At 31.3% G+C, this 25476-nt stretch overlaps 1 protein-coding gene across 4 annotated transcripts; it reads right to left on the bottom strand.

Moving 5' to 3' along the window:
* Positions 1-462: 462 nt before the first annotated feature.
* On the bottom strand, positions 463-6985 carry LOC125840076 (ubiquitin receptor RAD23d-like). 4 transcript variants are annotated; one of them, XM_049519063.1, is made up of 12 exons: positions 6764-6985; positions 5109-5270; positions 4853-4906; positions 4115-4188; positions 3943-4011; positions 3668-3845; positions 3298-3432; positions 3151-3216; positions 3029-3076; positions 2816-2922; positions 2597-2675; positions 463-776 (listed from the first exon to the last, which is right to left on the bottom strand). In XM_049519063.1, the coding sequence occupies exons 1-12, from the start codon at positions 6827-6829 to the stop codon at positions 660-662; spliced, it is 1155 nt and encodes a 384-aa protein (XP_049375020.1). In that variant the 5' UTR covers positions 6830-6985; the 3' UTR covers positions 463-659. The 4 variants fall into 4 exon arrangements, with proteins under 4 accessions (XP_049375020.1, XP_049375021.1, XP_049375022.1 ...); XM_049519064.1 differs by lacking the exon at positions 4853-4906; XM_049519065.1 differs by lacking the exon at positions 3943-4011.
* Between the last annotated feature and the right edge of the window lie 18491 nt (positions 6986-25476).

Genomic DNA, 25476 nt, shown 5'->3' on the forward strand with positions numbered 1-25476 from the left:
ACCTCAAGAGGAGAGAGCAGAACAAATCCCCCTTTGAGTCAAACACCTATGTCGAGTCTACTCTGTTAGAACAGATCAAAAAAAGAGGAAAGAAAAGAGAAGGAAGAGGCAGAACAAAGGCCTACTGATGCCAGGGGAGGCAGCATTTCTTAGAAATCTTTGACTCAAACAGCTAGGTCGACTCTATTAGAATTTAGAACAAATCAAGAAAATAAATTATAACATAACAAACTGAACGGATATAAACAAAAACAACCAAGCAGATGCCATCAGCAGTAGCTGTCAAGCATCGTTAAGTTCACAAAAGAAAAGAAACAACCTTGCAGATAGAACACAAACACACAACAAACAATAAGAATGGCAACCATATTGAAATCAATGCACATCACAGGCTTTGCATGATAGAATACGTTATTCTTGCCAAAGCCCAAATAGTTACAACTTAATGGCACTTGAACAAGATGAAAGCTTGCGGGTCCTCAACTTATATAACATATCCATTAAAGAAAGAGTTTAGATCCAAGACTGTGAATTAGGGCGTTGAATTACTCCACATGGCAAGATAGAAAGTATGTCACCCGGATTTAGAAGATAGAAAAAACAAAAACAAAGTATAACGAAAATTCTAAGAGGTTGAAATGCACTCTCTTTCATCCATGTCATTCATCAAACTCATGCATGTGATCTAACAGATAGTTTGCAGCCATCTCCTCATTTTTGTTGCATGCAAAAAATACTTGCAACACCAAAGCTCGATCGAAACCCATAGCTTCAAGCTGTAAAGATCAACACCAACAAAGCAGAAATGGACAGCAATATCACATCAGAATAATATTTCATATCTGCTAAAGCTCAGTGAATTATATATCACAACTGAAGACGTAAAATTTGGAAAGACAAGAGTGACATCCATAATAGTTTGCTTCTTTTTAGCTTTCTAGATACCAAAGGGATAGGTAGGTAGTGGAAGATCAAAAGACATGTGCAACTTTTACTAATGTATAAATTTTGTGGATATAATAAATCAGCTGATTTTGCTGAAAACAAATGATAACACAAACCCAATAGTCCTTCCAGGTAAAATCACATGCAATGCAGCATGAAACTAACAAGTAATGCTCCATCCAAAAAAATAAAAAGTAATGCTCTATCAAGTTAGAGAAGCCATTCTTGCTTTACCAGTTTGAGAGGATTCTCTGGAGATTACCTCGATCAATCTTTTTTATGAACTTGTGTAAAAAGAACACAAGCAAGAATTTTTCATAAAAACGTGGTAATGAGAAAGTAGCAACATCCCCTCAGTGTCGGGCAGGGGTGGAAAATTGTGTAGAATGGTTTTAGGCACCCAAAGGTGAGGCCTGGTAGTTTGTGATGTGGGATGAAAATCATGGGAGACGAAGGTTCAAATCCCGGCAGAGACAAAAAATGATTTCTTCACATTTGCCCAAGTCTTGGTGAGCAGAATAACCCAATAGTTACGGTGGTAGAAGGTAGCATAGGCACCCGGTTGAATAATTGAGGTGCACACAAATTTGGCCCAACCTCCACCATACTTTAATAAACAAAACAACACATGCTGACAAGTGTAACCTAATGTTTTCCACACAGATTTACCATTTGGCTCTTGATATGAGGAAGAGGAGACTGTGAAAAGAGTAATTCCGTATCAGTATGGTACAAGATTAAATGGAGTGCCAACTCAATAACTCATTCACATGGCCATGGGGATTTAAGGCAGGAACTTGTAAATGAAAAGGAGACAAGAATAATATGGCAAACTACACCTTGCATTTGGCAGACAATATGGAAAGATAGGAATATTAGGTGTACTGAAAAAAGGTAAAAAAAAAGAAGCAGAATCAAGTTTAACAGTTTGTGATAGCTGTGTTTATAGAGAAAGGCAGAATGTAGAGAAAGTGGTGAAATCTCATGGATTCATTAGTGCTCTTTGCATTAAGAATCCGTAAATGCATTGTTGTGGAATATTACATTAGGTGGTTACTGAACACAGCATTTAGAAATATAACGGTAGCATAATACTGGTGATCACTCTTGTCAGTACAGTGTACGCACCTTTGAAGCCTAAACACAAAGATATAGCTGTTAAATATGACATTCCTAAATATGAAGGATCTGTTTTTTTTTTAAAATCAAATATGGAGCTCTGGTATTTTTACACATCGGCACATGAAAAATCATGGACATAAAAGGTGCAGGCAGACTATCTAATGTTGCATGCAAGAAAATTGAGTTTAAGCTTTAAAAAACTGGTTCGGTGCTGCACCCTCAGCACTTCAACTATCAAGTAATAATTTGCAAATCCTACCAGTGTCGTGTAAAACGAAACAGGAACAAGGCATAGGCTTGTCCTTCCTTGTAATGATTTAATGATCATTGGAAACTCAATTCATAGATGTTATGGCTTTGTGTTAGATAAAAGAAAGGTAATAATTCCAACAACATGAAAAGGCACCAGCAATCACTCTGAGGTTCCCCAATAACATTCCAGTCTTACAGGAAATTGTCATGAAATGAACTAGATCTAACTGAACCTGTAACCATGTGGCACAAGCTAAAAGATAAATGAAGAACTTACTCGCTCAATAGCCTCGCGCTCTTCAGGTGTGACAGTCACAGCTTGTGGTATAGTCCCTGCCGGCTGCCCAGGCACGTTCCTGATAGTACCATATTATGACAAAGTCAACCTCACATACAGATACGAAGATGTCAAAAAAAGGATTTTGGATGACTAGAAGCGTAAGTTGCTGTGCCTCATATGCATCCAGCTCCCTAATTCAAAACAAGTAGTTCTCACCCTTCCCCCTCAACGGGTTCATTGATGAGGCGCAAGAAGTCAGCTTGATGCTCTTGAATCAGCCGCATCAATTGAGGATTTTGCTTACCCAACTCCTGGAGCATTGGCTGCAGAGTGAAAAAAACGTCACTGTTCCAGGTTCCAGAAACCATTTGTAAAAGCTTTGAGCAAACAAAATTAAAAGCCATGTGTGTCAGTCTGTGTGTGAGATACCTGCAATATTTGTGGGTTTGCTTGCACCATTGCTCGGAGGGCTTGAAACTGTTGTGGGGAAAAAAGGTTAAAAAATTATACTGACAAATTAATTACCAATTTTACAAAGGTAGGATGTGCACCTGTGGACTATTGCTTAAGAAATCCAAATTTCCAGCTCCAACATTTGAACCCACATTTGGAAGGCCCTGATGGTAAATTTGAGATAATTTTTAGCAGTTTGAATAAAATGTGAGCACAAACTTAAATTTTCTGGTGGATTTCACCACCTGAGGAAAGAGATCCAAAGGATTAGCATTTGGCCCACCGGACGGAACTGCTGGCTGTGAAGCCTGAACTGGAGGATTTACAGCCTGTCCGCTGGCAGGAGCAGCAGGTGGGATTTCTGCTTGCTCAGGAATACCCTGAATGATAATAGGTGTACTTTAAAGTCAATTAAAAGATGTGATATTAGAAGACAAAAGAAAATACTAGAAGCTATCACAACACAAGCACTAACTGACAACAGAATGTGAGCATTTTCCTACTTTCTGAACTACTTATATTTTCTGGGCAAAGTAACTTCAAGAGAATATGAAGCTTCAGGAATGCTATGTGTTCGATGCACAAAGTAAAGAACTTAATCAATTGTGAACTCACAGAGTAAAGGTATTCAATAGCTCTCTCTGGATTGTTATATGCAGCCCGTAGAGCACGCACAACCGTATCCCGTTCCCAACTTCCACCACCCATATCAAGAATCTGTTGAACCGTAGTTTCTAAGGTACTTCCAGCAACAAGGTTTGATGCCGCTTGGCCATACACGTCTGTCAAGGGACTGTTTGACAAAGAAAGTAATATAAAGCATGACCAAACTAATCACATAGCATGACCAAAAAGTAATTTTCTAGTCCAAGATGTTATGATGTACTCACTTAGCAGCAGCTGGAGCTGGTGCTGGTGCTGGAGCTGGAGCTGGAGCAGGAGCAGGAGCAGATTGTGCACTAAAAAACCAAATAAGCTTAAGCTAACTAAACCACAAACAAAAAAATTGATTCTAAGCATCTTCCAACCAACAGCAAAAAGTTATGGGGAACAGAAACTCACGGTGCCACACTTGCAGCAGTTGCTTGAGGTGCTACTGTCTGTGTAGGTTGACCTGTGGATGTTGCAGGTTGGGCCTAGTCAAACAGATACCATCAGCTAACCATTACAAATTCATAAAACCATCTTTAGATGGTTCAAAGCACAAGATGTTAGACTTCAAGTACCCCAGAACAGCACAAGTAATATAATCATTACACAAGCCTCAGCAAAATCACTCTCTCAGCGCATAGCTCAACTAAAACTCATAAACCAAACATGTGTCTCCAAATAAACAAGTACAAGTGTAGGTTACAAAAACAATCAACACTCATCACAGGTTTTTAGCAACAGGAGAACATCGGGACAGATGTCATCAGCTCCCAAATAACCATTATAGATTCATACAATCATCTTCAAATGGTTCACAGCATAAGATATTAGGCTTCAAGTGCCCCAGAATAGCACAGGTAACATAATCATTTCACAACACTCATAAAAATCACTCTATTTCATCGCATGGTTCAGCTACAAAACCCATAAACCAAACATCCGTCTCCACATATACAATTACAGGTGTAGACTACAAAAACAATCATCATTCATCACATGCTTTGCAACAGGACAACAAAAAATATTAAAGGAAGGTAGTGATCACAACAACAGTTATACACATCTAATTTAAAGGAAGTTGAATTCAATCTCAATTGTCTCACTAGAAACAAAAAGTGCATTAAAGAAGTCAGCAAGTAGAGCTCTCACCGAATTTGAAGGCGCTGGCTGTGTAGCTGAGGTTCCACTTGTTGAAACCTTATTCTACAATGATCATGGGAGGACAAAAATTGGAGATGAACCATTATCAGCCAATAGAAACAGAAAATATATACTCACACAGTTCATGGAAGCATGAAGTACCCTTAAAATCATCTGGGAAGAACAGCTATTTCTTTCCAAACTATAGACAAACCCTTTGTAGAGCACATGCTTAAATAGTTAAATTACATTGAAGAATAGGTACCTTGGAAAGCATTATAACGACAAAACTATTTTCAGCAACTTTGTTTTCGTCCAATGTTGTAGGGTCCTTGAGAACTTTACCCTGGTGGATAAGCATCTGTTGTGCAGCGGGGTAGACATCTTGACCTTGAACTGTTTCTATGCTTTTCTTCACATCAGCAACCTAAATATTTATTATGAGGAGCAAATCAGTTTGTGCGACAGAGGAAAAAGAGAGAGAGAAAGCACTGACAAAGAAATTACAAACATGATTAAGATTGGGACTTTGTTTAAAAGTAAATGACGAGATCAACGCTTGCGATGATGTTCCGATTTTGTTTTTATTGCTATATTTACTCTATTTTTAAACAAGAAAGGGTGTAAACATGTGAATGTACACAAAGAGGACTTCAACTATGGAATAAGAATAAACAGGAAAAAGGCAAATTAGGAAGGTGAAGTAGCTGTAAATTCTGCACAAGCTCTTCAACCCTGTCTGCACAATATTCTTAGCACCAAAACAAAGGAACGAAAACCACTAAGAGACCAAAAGAAAAAAAAACAAAGCAGTATCAACGAAAAGCCAACAGAAAAGAAAAAAACATAGCAGTGTGTCCTCTAATTCGACGTATGCAGGACAATCTCATACAATGTTATTTTAATTCTCGTCTTCTACCTCTAGAAAAATTGGCTTGAGTAGTTGTAGCTTCAAGAACATCCGGGTCAAGAAAGAATTGCACTCATGAGGGTCTTATAAGGGCAGTGGGTCCTATGAAATGCTTAAGAAAGAGGCAGTAGCCCTAATTCAACCCTTAAAACTAGCTTTCGACTGTACAAGAATTGGACCATACTACATCCTCAGAAATCGAGAAACTCCATTAACAAATCCAATGGCTCTGCTAACATTAAAAAAAAAAAAAAAACTAAAATCACCCCCAAGTCCAAACTCAATTGAAAACTAGAAGTAACTCCAAACTCTTCCCAAGAAAAACCAAGAAATTGTTTCCTTAAAAAGTTTTTTTGAGATAAAGGTAACTAAGAAATTGTTTCCTTAAAAAGTTAGGGACTTGCAATAAAGCTTCCACCAGTTTAACTTACGTAGAAACTAATTTATTAACTTATTTTGATAATCGCAGCCTCAACTAAGTCCACCGGATAAATGTCACCTCACACTAAGGCTTAGGACAACTCATCATAGTACTAGATATATAGCAGGACACTACAGAATCTACTCAGTAATAAATAATCATTCAGCTGAATCCAAATTCAATTCGACTCGAAGAATTCACATAAAATCACTCAGCAGCATTAAATACCATCAATTCACGAATCAAAACAAATCAATAATACTTGAAACAACCCCTCCCAAACCATGTACCATTAGAACCCTAAAATTCACAAACAAAGTCGCCACTGACTTTGACTAGAACTATATATAAAGTTTTTTTTGTTGTTACAACTCTACATTCACTACTCCAGAGGAACAGTCAGTGACTTTTTTTTAGTAGTCGATGACTTAAAACCCTGAATCTACATCAGCCGCTAGAAAACCCTAATCAGAGCTCAATCGCCGCTTACAACAACTCAATTTGATAATTGAACACAATTCACAAACATAAACACATGAAAGCATGTATATCATACAATACAAAAAGATATATAGAGATCGATAGTTACTGTGTCTTCGGGTTTCACTTCGATCTCGAAGTGAGTGCCTTTCAAAGTCTTCACAAAAATCTTCATCTTCAAACGCTTGTTTACACGTCCTTCCACTTACAACGCCGGCGCCCTGCAACTTCCGGTCACTGCCGGCGATGAATTTGTAAAGTTAACGAATGTGTTTATAGAAAATTTAGCAGATAGAAGAAAGGCTTAAGCAGAAAGTTTACACTGAAAAGGGTTTTTAATGTCTTTATCACGCCTTATATACCTGGAAAAAAAAAGGGTAGTGATTTGGTTACCGCTAGGTTTCGTGACAGCTCAGAATAAACAAATAATGTGAAGCCACGTCAGGTACAGCGATGTTGGTAAATTATCTCTTAATATCATTTTTATTTCTATTAGGACTATAATATTACTCTACTATCTTTATTTTATTCAAATATATATATATATATATACTTGATATAATAAAAATCTATTTCTCTTCTATTTGGATACTATGTCTTTTTTTAATAATACATTTATTAACCCTTTAACCCAATCAAATTTTATATTGGGTAAAAAAATAATACAATGAGATCTGCTTATTTTTATATGAAAAATTTAATAATTCATTTCTTAACTCATCCAAATATTTTATATTTCTTGCAGAGACAACATTTATTGATGTAGATGAATAATTAAATATAGAAAAAAAATCAATTTTATAGCAAATTTTTATACTACATTAATATTCATGAGTATTTGCTTATATGTCAACTTCTCTTCATACAAAAATTTAATTTTGCTCTATTGAGGGAATAACTAGATTAGTTCCTTGAGATGGTCCCTTCTTCGTAAGGACTCGAACTTGTTTTCATTATCTTAATTTTTGATATGCCTCATCTTTTTTTCTTCGTGTTGATACGGGTAAAAATATACAATAGTCTGTATAATGGGTTTATTTGTCACAAAATGCGAATGTTTCTTTTTCAAAACATTAACATAGGTCTTCGGCAGACATCGAAAAAGAGAGTGAAAAAAATTTATTTATCATGACTCTATCTACTCATTAAAAAGGGAATAAAGAGTTTTGCATCTGGGGTGAACATTTAGTCCTAGAGAAGAGTGAGAGGAGGCATACGAGCCTTCTCTCGTTATTTTCGGACCACCCATCTCATCTTTCTCCTTCGCCAATCTGGTGAGATCAAATTTCTAGAATAAAGTGAAGTGATAGGACTTCTTCCAAGTCCTTCTTAGAAAGAACTCACTGAACTACTTACAGAATCTTAAGTCTCTTTCGACGCCGAGTGTAGGGTTGGGAATAAGAATTTAATATATAGTTACAATTTCAGTATAAAAAAAACATATTAATCTTGGAGTTGTGAATGATTGAGACAGCTAGTTCTAAGATATTTTTCGTAATTTTTCTTTAACAAGTTGTATTCATTGATTATGCTGATAAATGAGAGAAGGATAATACACCATCCATCAATCCAAACGTACTATATTTGTCTACCCCTATCATACCAAGTAAGAAGGTCTCCATTCAATAGAATACTATCCTAAAAAAGAATTGATCAGTACTCCAAAATACGATGACTTTATCCTTTTGAAAAGGTCCTTCAAGTCTTTCCTGAAGCAACCATCAATCCTTTGAAGATGCTATCCATCAATTGCGACTCTTTCAATCATAGATTTGTCCTTAATAAAAATCCTAATAATAAGGCATCAATTTTATTTTATTTTGTTTGAGATTGACTTAGAGGGCGTTTTCTCAGCTTTAAGTAGTTTTCAGCCCTCAAAAGTGTTTGGATATTTTTAAAATGACTTAAAAAAAAAGTTAAAAGTAGGTATTCCCTGTTATTCATTTTTTAACTTAGAAATTATCGAAATTTGACTTTTTAAAAATTACTTTTTAAGGCTAAGCCAAATGGGCCCTAGGTCTTTCGTCTACCTTAATGAAACCTAAAATCTCACTCCCTTACTTCCTCCTTTTGATAGATTAGTTTGCACATTTTATCATTTCACGCTCATTCCTAACTTGGGGAGTGCTCTCTTTCTTCCATGTCAGACAGTCAATAATAAGTTGATAAGATTTTACTAGTTAATAAATGAATTATTAAATTTAGAGTAGCATAGGAAAATAAACAGATCTCTTTGTATTATTTTTTATCGGATAGAAATTTTGATTGGGTTAAAGGGTTAATAAATGTATTATTTTTTAAAAAAAAGGTTTAATGGGACATGACATCTAATTATGATAGAAAAATGTTTTTATTATGTCAAATATATTTTGATTAAAGTAGGGATAATTGGATGATATTGTAATTCTAAAAAAATAAAAACCATATTAGGGGCAATTTTTCAAACATGGGTGACCGTTCAAAAAATTTACTTTCGCCGTACAAATACATTTATTTGATACAAGTGTGCACGGATGTTTTATTCGAATTAAATTGAAAAAATCAAATCGAATAGAATCTTCTTATTACAAGTTTAAGTGTTCAACTATATGTTTGGATGACTATTATGTATTTTTTTTCATATTGTATCATATTGTTTTGTATTATATTATATTAGGAAAAAGGTATAATTTTTTTTTCTGAACTTGTTTCGAAATGTCAGTTACACGCTTAAGCTATTATGACGACCTATTACATACATTTACTATTTTAAAGTGAATTTAATATCACCCTAAGACATGTAACACCACTCTCACAGTATATGGTGTATTACACTCGTCACCACATCAACACTATGTCAGAGCCACATTGGATTTGTGATTTCTTATATTCTTTTTGTTTTGTTTTCTTTATTAATATACTTTTTCTTTTGTTAACTCTATTTTACACTAATTAATCCCTAATCAATAACTCCCTCTGTTTCAAAAAAAGAGACCTGGTTTGACTTGGCACGGAGTTTAAGAAAATAAAGAAGACTTTTGAATCTTGTGGTCCTAAATTAAAGTTATGTCAAATGTACACAATTACCCTTTAATCTTGTGGTCTTAAACATGCCACATGGAAAGCTGAAAGTAAAATGTTACCAAAAAAAGTAAAGAGGTCATTCTTTTTTAAACAAACTAAAAAGGAAATGAGGTCATTCTTATTGAAACGGAGACAGTATTAAAATTCTCTAATAATTATATCTTCTTCATCACTAAATCTCACCCACTTTATCTCTAATCTCATCAGAAAAATCATTCCTTTGAATTTATATCACAATTCACTTTGTCTTCTCTGACGAAGAACAACCAACTCACCATCACCACAAAACCACCTTCACAATACAATTTCCTCTAATTTTCTGACAAACCATTAGCCACCAAACATCCACCTTAACCATCACAAAACAGCCACTAAAAACCCCAAATCATTCACTGACAAACATCGAATTAGATCCCTTTACCTTATCCCTTAGTGATTTTATTGGTTGGATTTGTTTTGTAGGTGTTTTGGCGAGCTCAATGCTTCAGTCATGACTCTGATGACTTTTCAATAAGCTCAACACTTTTAAATCTGAACAACCAACAAACAACACCAGTACTATACTCACACCGTTGTGATGGAAAATAAAAAAATTGTGAAGAAAAATAAAGAGTGAAGAAGAAGAAGAGGGTTATGGGTGGGAGAGGAGGATTTTGGTTTTTATTCTTTTTCTTAACTTTAATTTTTTTGATGCGCTAGTTTTTTATTTTATTTGTTTGCCACGTCAGTTTAGGTGGTGAATAAATTCATTTTTAAGTAGTAAAGTTATGTAATAGGTCGTCATGATAGTTTAAGGCATCATTTGTTTGCACTTAATGAAGGTATGAATCTTAATCATTCAAATGCAACCCATTAAGTATGTTTGTTTTTTAGATTGATCTGAATCTTACTCATTCAGATTCTGCCCATTAAGTTCATTTGTTTTCTTGTTTAAAAAGTCTCTTAATGGACTTGAAAACATCTTAATGAATCAAATCTATAAGAGAGTCTGGACAGCATTAAGACTTATTTAATAAGCCACAAAAATCACGTCTTCTCTCTCTCGCGCACAACATTTCTTCTCTTTCGCTACCGACTCTCTTCTTCTCTTTTCTCAATCAAACATCATTTTTTTCCTATTGAACGAGTAAGTTTTCATAATCTTTACAAATATTTTTTTAGTAAATTTTTTATATTAACACTTTTTTTTGGGTCTATTGATGTTTGTCAAGAATTCTTGTTGCACAAATATTTTTGGGTGTATTATGTTTATGAAGAACTCAAAATTTTTGAGTGAAAAAAATACTTCTCATGATTAAAAATAACATATATTCGTCATAATTAAAAACAACAACATATATACTTTGAGGTCTCTTATTAAAATTTGCTTTAGGCCACTAATTTTATTGAGTTTCTATGATTATCAAATCTTCTTGTATGATCAAACCACTTGTTAGATTACACTAAATATATATATCTTAATGTTAAATTTTATTTTAGACCACTAATTTTATTCAAACACTATGATCATCAAACCCACTTGTAAAATTAGACTAGATATATTATTGTACATAGTTGAAATATGTATATAATTGAGGCCTCTTATTAAAATTTTGTTGTTGGATAAATATTTTTCTTAAAAGATGTGTATTCTACGAATTCTTGAAAAAAATCATGTTACAATAACTTTTAAATTGTTATATAATTTTATATGCACATTCAGATCTTGAAAATAAATAGTCTTAATTACTCATTGTTCAAATTAGAGACCACATCTTAATATTCAGATATGTATTCAGATGCAGGCATCAAGATCTTAATGCACATCTTAATATTCAGATGTTCATTCAGATTCAAACGTCTTAATCTTAATGGAAACAAATGAGGCCTAAGCGTGTAACTAACTTTTCACAAAAGTTCAAGGAGATATCTATGTATTTTCCCTATTATTTTAATAAATACATTATTTAAATAAATTATATTATTCTGTATCATTACATAATATCACACATCAATAATTTGAATGATAAATTTACAAGAAAAATAGGGTACGCGATAGAGACGTATAGAGTTGCTACGCAAAAGGTAGGGTAAAATATAAAATAAGATTATCTTATATCTACTATACAATATTAAAAATATGAAGGTCCTTAGAAATATTGATTAAACTTTTTGTCCATTACTAAAAGACTTTACAATTGACCAAATTGCCATTTATTAAAAAAAATCATAATTATACATAAATAGTAATAATATATATATTTTGGAAAATAAAAACCTATTGCAAGTTTTTTTGAAAATAAAAATCTGTCGTAATTTTTGGCTGTCATATTTTTGACAAAGTAAAATTTGCCTTATTTTTAAAGGAGAAGTATTGAAAATAATTCGTAAATTATTAGTTTCATTCCTAAATTATTGATAGTTTTAAAAATACACTTTACTTGACTTGTTGGAAAACTATATGCACAGCGGAAGCATACCATAATCTTACTGCTTACATGAATAATAGATAATCAAATCGTTTATGCTAGAACACATAAGCTTACTGAAATTTAATTCAAGAATTACCTCTTGAAGCGTGAGCAGACCTTCTGTAACATCCCGCATCTAGAAATAATTAGAATGTAGTTTAAATCTGGAAATTTTCGTTTTTGGAAAGTTCAAGGGAAATCTGGAAAATTGTAAGAAAGAAAAGTTGAGTTTTTGTCATTTTCAAATAATCATAACTCCTAGCTCAGGATGATTTAGGAGTATTTATAGATATGGTTGGAAAGATCTTGGAACTATCTTTCCAACGCCGCTAAGTTTGCGTGATTCCGAGTTCGTATGAGTGAGATATGCACTTTGGAAATTGGGCAGTTGGATTAAGGAAATGTCCAATCCGGATTTTAAAGGATAGTTTGGTCTTTTCCTTACCCTTTTATTTTAATTCGTTTCTGGAAATTAATAAGGGGTCTAAACTGAATTAGATCAGTTCAGACATTTACCAAATAGAGCTAGGGTTTTGGAGGAGGAACGCAAGAAAAGAGAAAAGGAGGAAAAAGCTAGATTCTTCATTGTCGTAAGGAATTGCTTGCGAATTTCGCCGAGGATTCAATCCATTAAGGTATGTAAGCTTCCATAGTGTTGGGTTCTTTCACCCACACACCAATCATGATTTATTCAGCGTAATTTCGTTCTTGAAATTTAAAGATTAGGGTTCTTGGTGAGTTCTTGATAAGTGTTCTTGAAGTTTCATTAAGTTTTGAAGTAAGATTCTGCTTAGGTCAACTTTAAACGACCATATCTCTTAGAATATTAAGAGTTACGTGAGCCATAACCTATCCAATTAAAAGTAATTGAATCTACTTTCCAACCCTACCAGTTTCACGTCAAGCCAATATCTGAGTAAAAAGTTATGACTATTTTAGTAACCTATACAGTGCTGTTACGAATTAGCCGACGGGAAAATATTGAAAATAATCGTTTTTGTCTTTTTACCTCCAAGAAAACCATCAACGAATTTCTTGACTAATAAAAAGCTCAAAACAATCAGATTTTCATCTTCACTCATGAAAATCATAATTTTTGGCTATAGAGATTTTATGAAACTAACTTGAGAATCTCAAGAAAGGTCTTCTTGATTGTTTACCTTCAAAGCTAGGGTTTCAAGACTTCTAATCAAGTTCTTCTTCAAGATTCTTCAAGAACCTTGTCGTTTAAATCAGTAAAAGAGGAATCTAGGATTTTTTTCTCCTAGATTTGAGTATTCTTGAAATAAGGTGATTTTGAGTTCTTGAGTTCGTGTTTCTTTTAAAAGTTCTATTCCTAATTATCGAATTGCTATATTGTTATTGAGATACTCCATAAACATGAGATCATGAACCTTGAATTCATAAAAATTCAAATTCAAGGAAAGTCAAGAGCCAAGTCTAGGAAGTTCTTAGAGTCTTTTCAAGAAGTCTTTTGCAAAATGCTTTTAACTTTGTTTTAAGACTTAAAGATCAAGTTGAGTAAAGAGTAAAGATTTGAAGTTCATTTCTTCAAAAGAATATGGGGACTAAGTATTCCCAAAGAGATTTCCAAAGAGTCTTCGGGTTAGTTTTCAGAAAAGAGTATTAACTTTTTAAATGAAGCAAGTAGGGAAACTGAGATTTCCAAGATAGCCTTTGAGCTAAGTTTTGAGCACTAATCTCAAATCACAGAAGAAGTATGTTTTTTAAAACATAAGAGCTAGTATATTTTGGGAGTAGTATTGAGCACCGAATTGGGGGCGGGCATGAGTTCAGATAACTCACGTCTCCATAAAACCATGTAGCCATCATGGGTAGAAATGGGTCATACTTTTTAGATGAACCCCTTTCGAAATAGACTAGTGGATCCATTAGGCAGTTCAGGTCCTATACCTTTGGCCAGGTATAGGATGCGCTGGAAGCGTGAGGTAGATCGCTATATCATCACTATAGCTCTTAAGTGATGGTTGTCGGTTAGAGAAACTCCCACATAAGTTATTGTATTTTTATATACATTAGTTCATTGTATTTTTAAATACATTTCAGAGTTATTTGTATCTTGCATACACACAGAGTTGATATCATGTTTTAAACAACTTTTCTTTATATTGCACTTGCTTTTGAACTGCGTTATATTGAAATGAATTCTGTCATGTTGAGTTGAGTTGAGCCAGGTAAGTTCTTCAGTTTCTCTCAGATTCTTTCAAGCCTATGTTATTTTAGCATTCCAACTTGCATACTCGTACATTCAATGTACTGATGCCAGTTGGCCTGCATCGTATTATGATGCAGACACAGGTAACTAGGATCGGCATTCTGGCGCATCGTTGATCCAGTGAGCAGTCCAGAGTCTGTAGGTGAGCCTCTTTGCTTTCCGGAGGATCCCTTTCATTGCTTTCTAGTTTAGTTTATTAGGATGTTGTGGGGTCTGTCCCAACATCCATCTCAGTTGTTATTAGAGGCTTCATAGACAGTCAGATGTTAATCCTTTGAGTTTTTTCAATATCATTTCTTATTGTTAAGACTTGAGTTGCCATTTTGGCCAAGTTGAATGTTGACTATTAAACATTCTAAGTTATTTCATTAGTTAAGTTGAGTAATGTGCTATTAATCTTTATAAATATGCATATAGTATTCCGCTGAGTTAGTAAGTCAGGCCAAGGGTTCGCTTGAGGCCAGCAATGGTCTTCGAGTGCCAGTCCCGCCCAGGGTGTAGGCTCGGGGTGTGACACCTTCAAGCGAATCCACGAGTTAGACAGACCTTCAAGTGAATCCACATGATAGACAACAATTATGGTCTTCTACAATGATCCCAAGTTCACATCCGAACTCTCTTAATACTTGGGTGGGCAAGTATCAAATAAAAAACTAATCATCTTCTAGGGTTAGAAGAATCTATAATTATAGAGATTTCTTCCCAGTCCAAAGAGTAGAATCAAAACACACGTTATTTTTCTTCAATCGAAAAATACACACTAGTTTTCTTTACTAACGCCTCTCCCCTTTTCCCTTTAGAATTAGGATTCTGAGTTATAGTTAAATATGACACTATAGGGACCACCTAATTAATTACTGGGGCTTCCGATTATGGAAATATTTCCAAATAATTAATTTGAATTATTCTTACCATAATAAATTAAAAATCATTCCACTAGAAATTCGTAATTGCACTCCTCTATTTATATTTCGTAATTCCCCATTAAACACTTATGTAATTCCCCTTGTTATGATTACAGATACTAATCAATAAATTAAATAACTGACATATTTAATTCAATGATTAATTTCCTTTAGAGCACTACTTAACTTATATCATGTGTCGGACTCATAAATCCACTTGCAAGGTTTGACACTATGAAAACTTATAAGTTTCTCAAAAAAGGCATATCAATCAATCTCTATAACGAGACATGGATTCCATCAACTAACTTATTATTTCACCAATATATATTATTATCATCCAATCTACCAGGCATGTTAACCCATCTCAGAATCTCACATTTTAATAAATCAAAACGATAATTAATATATACAGATCATAATAGTTATATCAGGATTAAGAATATAAGTACATTTAATAGTTTAGAAAATATATTTTTGTCAGTCAGTCCAAAACAACTATCTCTACTCGGTCTCGTTCAATACATACAAAATGCACTAGCACAAGAAGTTGGAACTATACCGTTCCCATAATCAAGATAAATTACATGTAATGTTGTGCTACAATCGTACCGATAACATGTCCAATTTTCATTCTAGATTGTGAACAAAAAACTTTATACCTATAAGAACCAATGATTTAATCCTCTCTGTATAAGCTAAAACTCTACACACTAAATTATCTACTATATAAGTAAACAAACACCATAAACAAATATATGATCTATTAAAACTGAATAAATATTTATTCTATAATAATAAATATTATATCTTAACATATGGTTAATAGTATATATCCCAACAATCTCCCACTTAGACTTTTAACCATCACAATTGTTATAATGAACTATATCTAAATGCATGGTTAATAGTATATACCCTAACAATCTCCCACTTAGATGTTTAATCTTGAAAATTGTTAGAATACTATGTCTAAACACATGATTAATAGTATATACCCTGACAATCTCCCACTTAGACTCTTAACTATGCATTTATAGCTTTCACAAGCATTCCTTTATTTCTTATCAAAAGAAACTTACCAAGTTATTTTCTCACGCAATTTTGTCTAGTAGTGCTTCGTCGTAACAAATCAATTTCGTAGTAGATCTTGAGAGAGCTTCTCATGAAACCTTTCAAGAATGTACTTCTTTTCAGGAGATCTATCATAAAAGTTCTCTCAAGCATACAAAACAAATCAATCTTCGCTATGATTCTCCCACTACGACTAAGCACTACTACATAATCACACTTTCATAATCTTGAGTCTTAATATTTTCTTCAAAATCTTTCGATATTGAAATATTAACAACTTTTCATGTAGTGTTCTTCAATTTGCTCAACATCACTTCCACTACTTGAGGTAGTAGTTTTCTTATGTCTAGTAACGTTTCTCCCACTACTTAAATGCAATGAAACGTCATTTTCTGACATACCGATTAGATGTTTTTGAGCGTCTGAATTTATTTGTTCAATTCCTGTAAAACTAATTATTTCTAGGAACATGGTTTACTAAATGATCATTTTCTAAAAACCAGACAGGTGTGTTAACAATTGTCTTATTTTCTTTAGGACACTATAATAAACCTCCCTTCATTCTTTAGGACATCCAATTAACACATACATTACGTTCTTAATTCCAATTTTCTTATTCTCCCACTCAGCACATGTGCTGGACAATCCTATCTGAACATGTCACAGATTAGACTTACGTCAAATCCAACTAGTTCTATAGTTGTTCAAGGTACTGATTTGAAAGAAATTGAATTCAGAATGTGATATGTAGTTATTAGAATCTATTCCCAAAGAAACAAAATAACTAATAATAAGTCAATAATTAATCTTATCATCTTCATAAGAGTCTACTTCTTTTTTCTTCTACACCAATCTATTATAGAGTGTCTGGTGTAGACAATTGAAATGCAATTATTCTATAAGATAAATGACTTATGAGCTCTGCAGAGAGGCTTACGTCACTACAATCAGATTGCAGTGATTTTATATATTTTCTCATGATGTTATTTTCATGTGTCTTAAATATTTTGAGTTTATCAAGACATTTAGACTTACAAAACATCAAAAAATATATTCATATCATGAGAAACCTTCTTGAAAACTCAGAATACTCAAATTCACCTCTTGCCCAAATACTCATTTATTACACAAATCAGAATAGATTAATTATAACTTACCACTACCTCTTTTTCCTTTTTAAGAGAAAAGGTCTCTTAGTCATTTTTCCTTCTAAGCAAGACTCACATGTTGGTAGTGACTTCACTTTCAATGAACCGTTATGTCCATCCATTAACCAACCTCGAAATTCTATTCAGAATAAATGACTTAGACACTAATGTACAAATAAGTTTCATTCTATTTAAAAATATTTTCCCTCATGAGACAAATTAATATAATTCAATTCATGAGAGATAATACTAATAAAAGAATCATGCATCAATATACCACAAGAAATAAAATATTCATCAAACTCAATGATAGGAGAGTTACAAACATATATATTAAGAGCCCGTTTGGATTGACTTTAAAAAAGTAGCTTTTAAGTATAAAAAAAAAATCAAACTGAAATGACTTTTAAGTCAAAAAATAAAAAGTAGGGGGGGACCTACTTTTGATTTTTGACTTATTTTAACTCATTTTTTACCTTGCCAAACACTTGGTAACTTATTTTAAGCCATTTTTGACTTATTTTAAGTTATTTTTTATATTTGCCAAACACTTCCAGAAGTCAAAAACTGACTTAAAAGTAGGTTTGACCAACTTTTAAGCCAATCTAAACGGGCTCTAAATACTCATCTCTTATCTAGTTAGAAACTGAAAATAATTCCTTCTAACATAAGGTACATGTACAATGCATTCTTTGAATTAATATCTTATCTCTACCAAAAGAAAAGCTTAAGTAGTACTAAGTTGGTGCTTAAAGTCTATTGTGAATATGAGATATAATACATGAAATAGATCATAATATTTTGAATAATCCTAAATAACAAAATTCAGGGCTCATTTATACAGATATATACATGCATCTCGAATAGCCAATCGATGGGATTGGAGAACTACTCATGCAATACACATGTACAATGACCGATTATTCACTCCATAAACTTTTACAGACCTAACTCAGATGGAGAGTCTACTGTTAGTTTAAGTGAAGTGAAAATCCTCTAGTTACATTGATCCAATCCTATATTACTCAGTTTAGGAGAGTTAATACAAATTATCAAAGCTAGACGATTAAATACATAGTGACTTGTATCAATTTTATCCGATAGGGAGGAAGGTCTAAGACAACACATAAAACTATTACTTCACTACTATTTAATCAAATATGACCAAAAACTCATATAACGATCCCAAAAAATAATAATTTCTTACTAGGTTGTTCTTATGAATCTACCAAATTTCAGATCAACCAGAGTTTTTTTTTTCGAATTTCAAAACTATGATCAATTTGGTTGAAAACGTTATATGATCAAAATAGAATTAAAAATTTTTCTATTAAAAAATTCTTATCGCATGACACATATCATCATTTGTGAAATAGATTCACAAATCAAGAACAAAGAACAAAATTCTAAAAACTATTTACTTTATCTGAATACTATTTTCCAAAAATCAGCATGTTTATGAATGCATTGAATAAAAAAAAATTCAGAACACGCCTCATAGATATCCATGCATCTTGAACAATAAATTCTGATGAAAAAATGACTACTCATGCAACATACATATGTGGTGTCAGATATTCACTTCAACAAATTAGAACAAAAGCTAACTCAGATGGAGAGTATGTGTTAATTTAAGTCATCTGAATATCATTATCCCTATATCCATTGATTCAATCATATATTACTCAGGTATGGAGAATCAATACAAATTATCAAAACTAGAGGTCAGATTAAATCTAGTGGCTCGTATTAATTTCATCCGATATGGAGGAAGGTCTGAAGCCAGCACATGAACTTAATACTTCACTAAAATTTAGTCATGAAGACCATAGAGAACAATGTCTTTCACCACTATATCATAGTCGAGTAATTTTTCATTAAAATTAATTTTCAAAATACAAAGAAATATCTAAAACCATTATCTAAACGACCTCAAATTGTCAAATCACTTCATAACAATGAGTATTTTAAATTTGATCGTTTCTGGTGAACCTACTGAATTTCAGATCAATCAGAGTTCAAAAATAATATTTATCTCCAAAGCTATGATCAAATTCAGATTCAAACGATTTGAGGAAAAATAATCAGATACATCCTTATCATTTATCAATTCATGTTAACTCATCACGTGTAATCATGTACCACATATAACATAAATAAAATCAATATAAAGGATGTCATTCATACTAAATCACATTTTAATTCCAAAGAACAACTTTAAAATCATTTTAATGACCTCAAAGAATCATAACCACATAACAATGAGTACTTTTTACTATGCCGTTATCAATGAACTTACCAAATTTCAGGCCAATTGGAGGCTATAAAAAAATTATTTCCAAAACTGTGACCAAATTCAAATTCAAATGATTTAAGCATCTTTAGAAATTAAAACAATATGATATACATTCTTATCACATATCAATTCATGTTAAGTCACCATGTGTAAGCATACTCCAAATTTAACATAAACATGACATAAAGAAAGATCTTATCATATTCAAATCGAATTTTAATCCGACAAACTATCTAAAACCCATCTAAATGATTTTCGATGGAACCATCAAATTTCAAGTCAACCAAAGATCATAAAATTCATGACCACCTAATTTGAAAAAATAATTGTTTTAGGCATAGTTAAAGATTAAAATAACATGATTCAGATTTTCATTCTCCTTTAATAATTATCTCATGAGCATAAGGAATATGGTGTGCCCTTCCTTTGTCTAGACACACAACACCTTCTTACATCAAATTGTTCTCTCAATTAATACATTTGAGACTTCAAGATATTACGTTTCCTCCTCTTTAGACTGGTGAAAACCTTTAATATCTCTTCTCATGAATTAATTAAGTGTTACTAGTAACTAAAGGTAAATCTTCATCCAAGTAAAAATTCACCATTAATATTCACTTAGAACAATTTATACATGATAACATTGAAGATATTCTAATGACTCAAATAAATAGATCACTTTCGCAAATCCTATTTATTAATCATAATTATCAATTCATGTATTGCAATATATATTATCTCACATGTATAAAGTCTAAAATTTTCAATGATTTCAAATAAATAAACCACTTAAGTGATAATTATTAATTAATCACAAATTTCTTAACTTATACAAATTAATATATATGCAATGAATAATATGCTCAAATAATTATTGAACAAAAAGAAAATTAATAATTAATCCAATTGACCAGTGGCTGCCACTGCCGCTTTGTAAACTTTGGAATCAACTATCAAGAACAAACTCAACAATCAATTCAATGATATTTGTTCATCAGCAACCTATCAAGAACAAACTCAACAATCAATCCAATTTCCATTCTAGATTGTGAACAAAAAACTTTATACTTATAAGAACCGATGATTTAATCCTTTGTGTATAAGCTAAAACTCGACACACTAAATCATCTACTGTATAAGTAAACAAACACCATAAACGAATGTATGATCTATTAAAACTGAATAAATATTTATTCTATAATAAATATTATATCTTAACATATGGTTAATAGTATATATCCCAACATGACTAACTGAACTTAAATACACTTCCGAATCTTGCAACATGAATGAAATACACCCCTAAATTTTCGTCTTGTTTAAGGGTATTTTTAACACTTCTCTTGGCTTTTTATTAAGAGTTTCATGGTCCTACGAGAATTTGAGACTACTTGCTATGTCATTGGGTGTATCTAAATTTAATTAGTCAAGTAGACTAATAAAGAGATGTTTGTAAATTGTCAAACTAATAATTTACATCAAATTTAGAGGTGTTTTGAATACTTTTCTCTCTTTAAAAATAATAATAAGGATAGGCAGACTCTGTAAGAGTCCTAACAAAAAACAAACAAAAGCTTCCCTAAATAAAATTGACTTGGAAAATAAAAATACGTGTAACGTGTATCATGTTAAAACAAAAATATACCATTAAAAAAATTGAAATCTGCTAAGATGAAAATTTTAGGTGCTTATATTGTTTGTAAATTATAGATACTTTATTATATGAGACAATGATATGTTGTTTGTTGTACTGACCTTATATACTTTGTGCTTGATATTTTTTACTTTTAGTGTATGGCTTTATTAAATTAATATAATAAGACTTAAATTGAATGTCTAACTGTTTTTTTTTTCTGTTATAAATCGCAATGGTCAAAATAAATTATACAAAATTTATAAATAAGTCAAATATTAATTTTTTCACACCCAAAGCATAAATAAAGTAGTACATGTTAATGGAAGATAATTAAAAAGTTGGTGTAGAAATTTCTAAAATAAAGCACATATAAATGTAATTGGTTGTATTTTAAATTCAAATCATTGTTGAAAAGAGAATTTGCTATCTCAGATCTAAACCCAATAAACGGGGTAAAAAAAGAGCTAATTTCATGATTAATTCATAAGCTTTCACTTTTAAAATTCCTTTATACCATGCACATTAATTAAAAATTATCTTTTTATGAAGAAAATTTCCTTTAGTTTGTATTTTAAAATATCTTTTGATTCCTCTTGAACCAAACATAATACACCATATAACAATCATAGTCACCAACTCACTATATATACTTTATCCCACGTGAGATTATGATTGAAGTGTTTATAATTATATTGTTTGATGCTAGAGTTATAGTTTACTTATGAAAGATTTTTCTTTAACACTCCCTACAAAATTAATTTTGGCATGAGATATTCTATCATTTTTTCTTCATGAATTTTTGCAGGTGAAATTTTTATGAAACAAAAATATAGGTGCTTTGATATTAACGATAAATAATTATGATATCTTGGACATATTTTTTAATTTAATGCACCATATATATATATACAATATTTTGATTATTTGTTTATGATTGACATATTTGTATGAGTAAAAATCTAAATAAATTTTCTTAAACTCTTTCTTGACATAATGCACTTGAATATTGTAGGACTGTTTTTTTTTTCTTGGACTCTTTGTTGAATAATGTACTTGAATCTAAATAAAATTTCTTGAGTTCTTTCTAGCTTGAAATACTTGTTTAAAACTTGTAATATAATAAGACTTTCAAATAACTTTAACTTAAAAAGCCCATCTGGTAGAATTAATAAGCATATGCACCATTAATAAAGAATTACCAACAAATATAAAATACATTAATAAGCTTCAATAGTAGAATTCAACAATAAAAAGTTTGAATTAAGGAAAACTTAAATTCATGAATTTTGAGGCAAAGTATCTAGCTCTAAATGAAACTGTAGAGGTAGGACGTGAGAAAAAACTAAGTTCCCAATTGGTACCTCGGAAAATATTACAACGAGAAAACTATTGTGAGCAACTTCGTTTTCCTCCAATGTTTTTGTGTCCTCCAGAATTTTACCCTTGTAGCTGTGGATACGCATCTGTTGTGCATCGGAGTAGAAAACTTGACCTAGAGCTGTATTTATGATTTTCTTCACATCAGCAACCTAAATATTTATTATATGGAACAAATCAGTTTGTGCAACAGACGTAAAAGAGGGAGAGCATTCAAAAAATTGCACTCGGGCAGCCTGATAAAGTACGTAATCATAATTCAATTTTAAAAGCTAGCACATATTCAATGTCTCTGCTAATAAAACATTAAACAAAACAATTCCAATCAATTTGATAATTGAGCATAAACACAGCAAGCATGTATAACATATAACATACAAAAATAAATAGAAAATAGATCGATAGTTACTGTGTGCTCGGGGTTCGCTTCGATCTCGAATTGCGTGCCTACCAAAGTCCTCACAAAAATCTTCATCTTCAAAAGCTTGTTTACACGTCCTTCCAATGAATATGTAAAAACGATAATAGAAAGGTTAATGAATTTATGTGTTATCACGATTTATATAAGGTAATAATTTAGTTACCACTAGGTTTTGTAACACTTCCTAATTAATATAGGATTATAATATCGCCCTAACTATCCTTTTTTTTTTCAAAATATACTTGATATAATGAAACTCTTATATATAAAAGGATGTGTTTTATGGGGTGACTAAATTGTTTCGGGAAATAAGACATCGACGGTCAAAAAAGGAAAAAGAAAATCTAACCGACTTAGAAAGAATAATTGGGATAAACGAATTCTACACTTAAAAAAGGATTTTTGCACTTAAAATATGAAGAAAAAAACTAATTAAATTAATCCAATGAAAAATTTCAACTATAAACTCGATTATCACGTTTGTGTGAAAATTTTCACACGAATCCTACAAGAAACTTGCACTTAATTATGGAAGGAAAACTGATTTACACTAAACCCGTATAAACTCCCGACCCGTCTTGTCTGCATCAATTTTTTATTTTTATTTTTACTAGTATACGTTCCCGCGCGTTGCGCGGATAATATAAAGAATTATTAATCATATATATAATAATGACCTATTTCAATATATATCATTTCTCATTTTTTTAATCAAAAACTTTTTTTGTTATCTATTTCTTAAACGCAATATAATTAAATCTCCATGAAATTGAAGAAGAAATCACGTGATCATTTGATAACTTGTACAATATACTTGCTTTTGTTTATTACTACATTATTAACTACTTAATATCATGACATTATTGACAAAATTTTAATTATACATATATTCCTCCTAAACTATTAACAACTAATTTTTCTTTAATTAAAGCTGTTATTTAAAAAAAATTAAAAAACACAAATCTCCTGTAATTTTTTAACTGTCATTGTTAAAAATTAGTTTTTTGTTTTCTTTACATTACATTTACATCACCCTATTTAAAAATAATTATATACTTTTTTAAAAATAATGAAATAGATGTCAATCAATACAGATAAGTATTCTAATTATGATAAAAATAAGAATTCAAAATAACATAAACGTTAGCCACATGTATAATCATTTAGATTTTAAAAAATGAAAAAAAGTTAAATTAATTGTGGTAACTATATTTTAAAAGATGATGTTAAATAAAATACTTAATACTATTGTAAATCCTATTAAATTTTTTAAAAATAAGTATAAAGAACCAAAACTAAATCCTATTGTATATTTTCGTGATTTTTCTAGTGGATTATATTAGAATTTTTTTTTATTTTTTTAGTCTTTTAATTAATTTATTTATTTTCCATTTTTCCATTATCTTTAGTATGTAGTTTACAGGAATATCCATCTTCATTTTTATAATTTTAATTTAAGACTAAATACAGAATATTAGTTTCTAGTGTTTGTTATTTGGAGCGAAGATAAATGAATCATTGTGTTCCTATGACTTAGTAGAAGAGATTGCCCACATATTTAAAATTTACCTTAATAATCTTAAAAATCAATTGCAGTAACAAATGGAGATAAATTAATTAATTTATAATCATAAGAGATAAAAATAAAAAAATCATACAATTTTCATCCATTTTAAATATTTAATTAAATGATTTTCAAACTAAAAATTTAAGAACAATTGTAACGGGAAACACGTGACTATATATATATATATTATTCATTTATTGGATTTCAAAATGAAAATCAATGATCAAAATAAAATTATACTCTTTAAAAGTATTTTTATAGTTATTATTTTTATTCAATAATAGAGTGACACTTTAAATATGTGTAAATAATAAATTTTGTTGATTTTCTTATGCAAGTATTTTCACCTATTTTTATAGTATTGCTGGGATTAAAATAAAATAAAATGTGCAATATATAAATATCATTTTTTTGAATTACACCAAGGAGCATCAAATGTTGTCAATTTTTTTTTTTAAACTCCATACTCTAAAATGCAACAAACTTCAAAATTTAGTATCTTCACTCATATTTTGTATATTTTTTCTGATCTAATTTTCTTATACACAAAATACATTATAAATAAGATATAAATATAGATAAACAAATAAAGTAGATATTTAAATGCTTATGAGACAAAAATAGATAATAAGATGTAATAAATAAACAA

The sequence above is a fragment of the Solanum verrucosum genome, unplaced genomic scaffold (assembly GCF_900185275.1).
Source record: "Solanum verrucosum unplaced genomic scaffold, falcon-dt-bn FXZP01000180.1, whole genome shotgun sequence".
Lineage (NCBI taxonomy): Eukaryota > Viridiplantae > Streptophyta > Magnoliopsida > Solanales > Solanaceae > Solanum > Solanum verrucosum.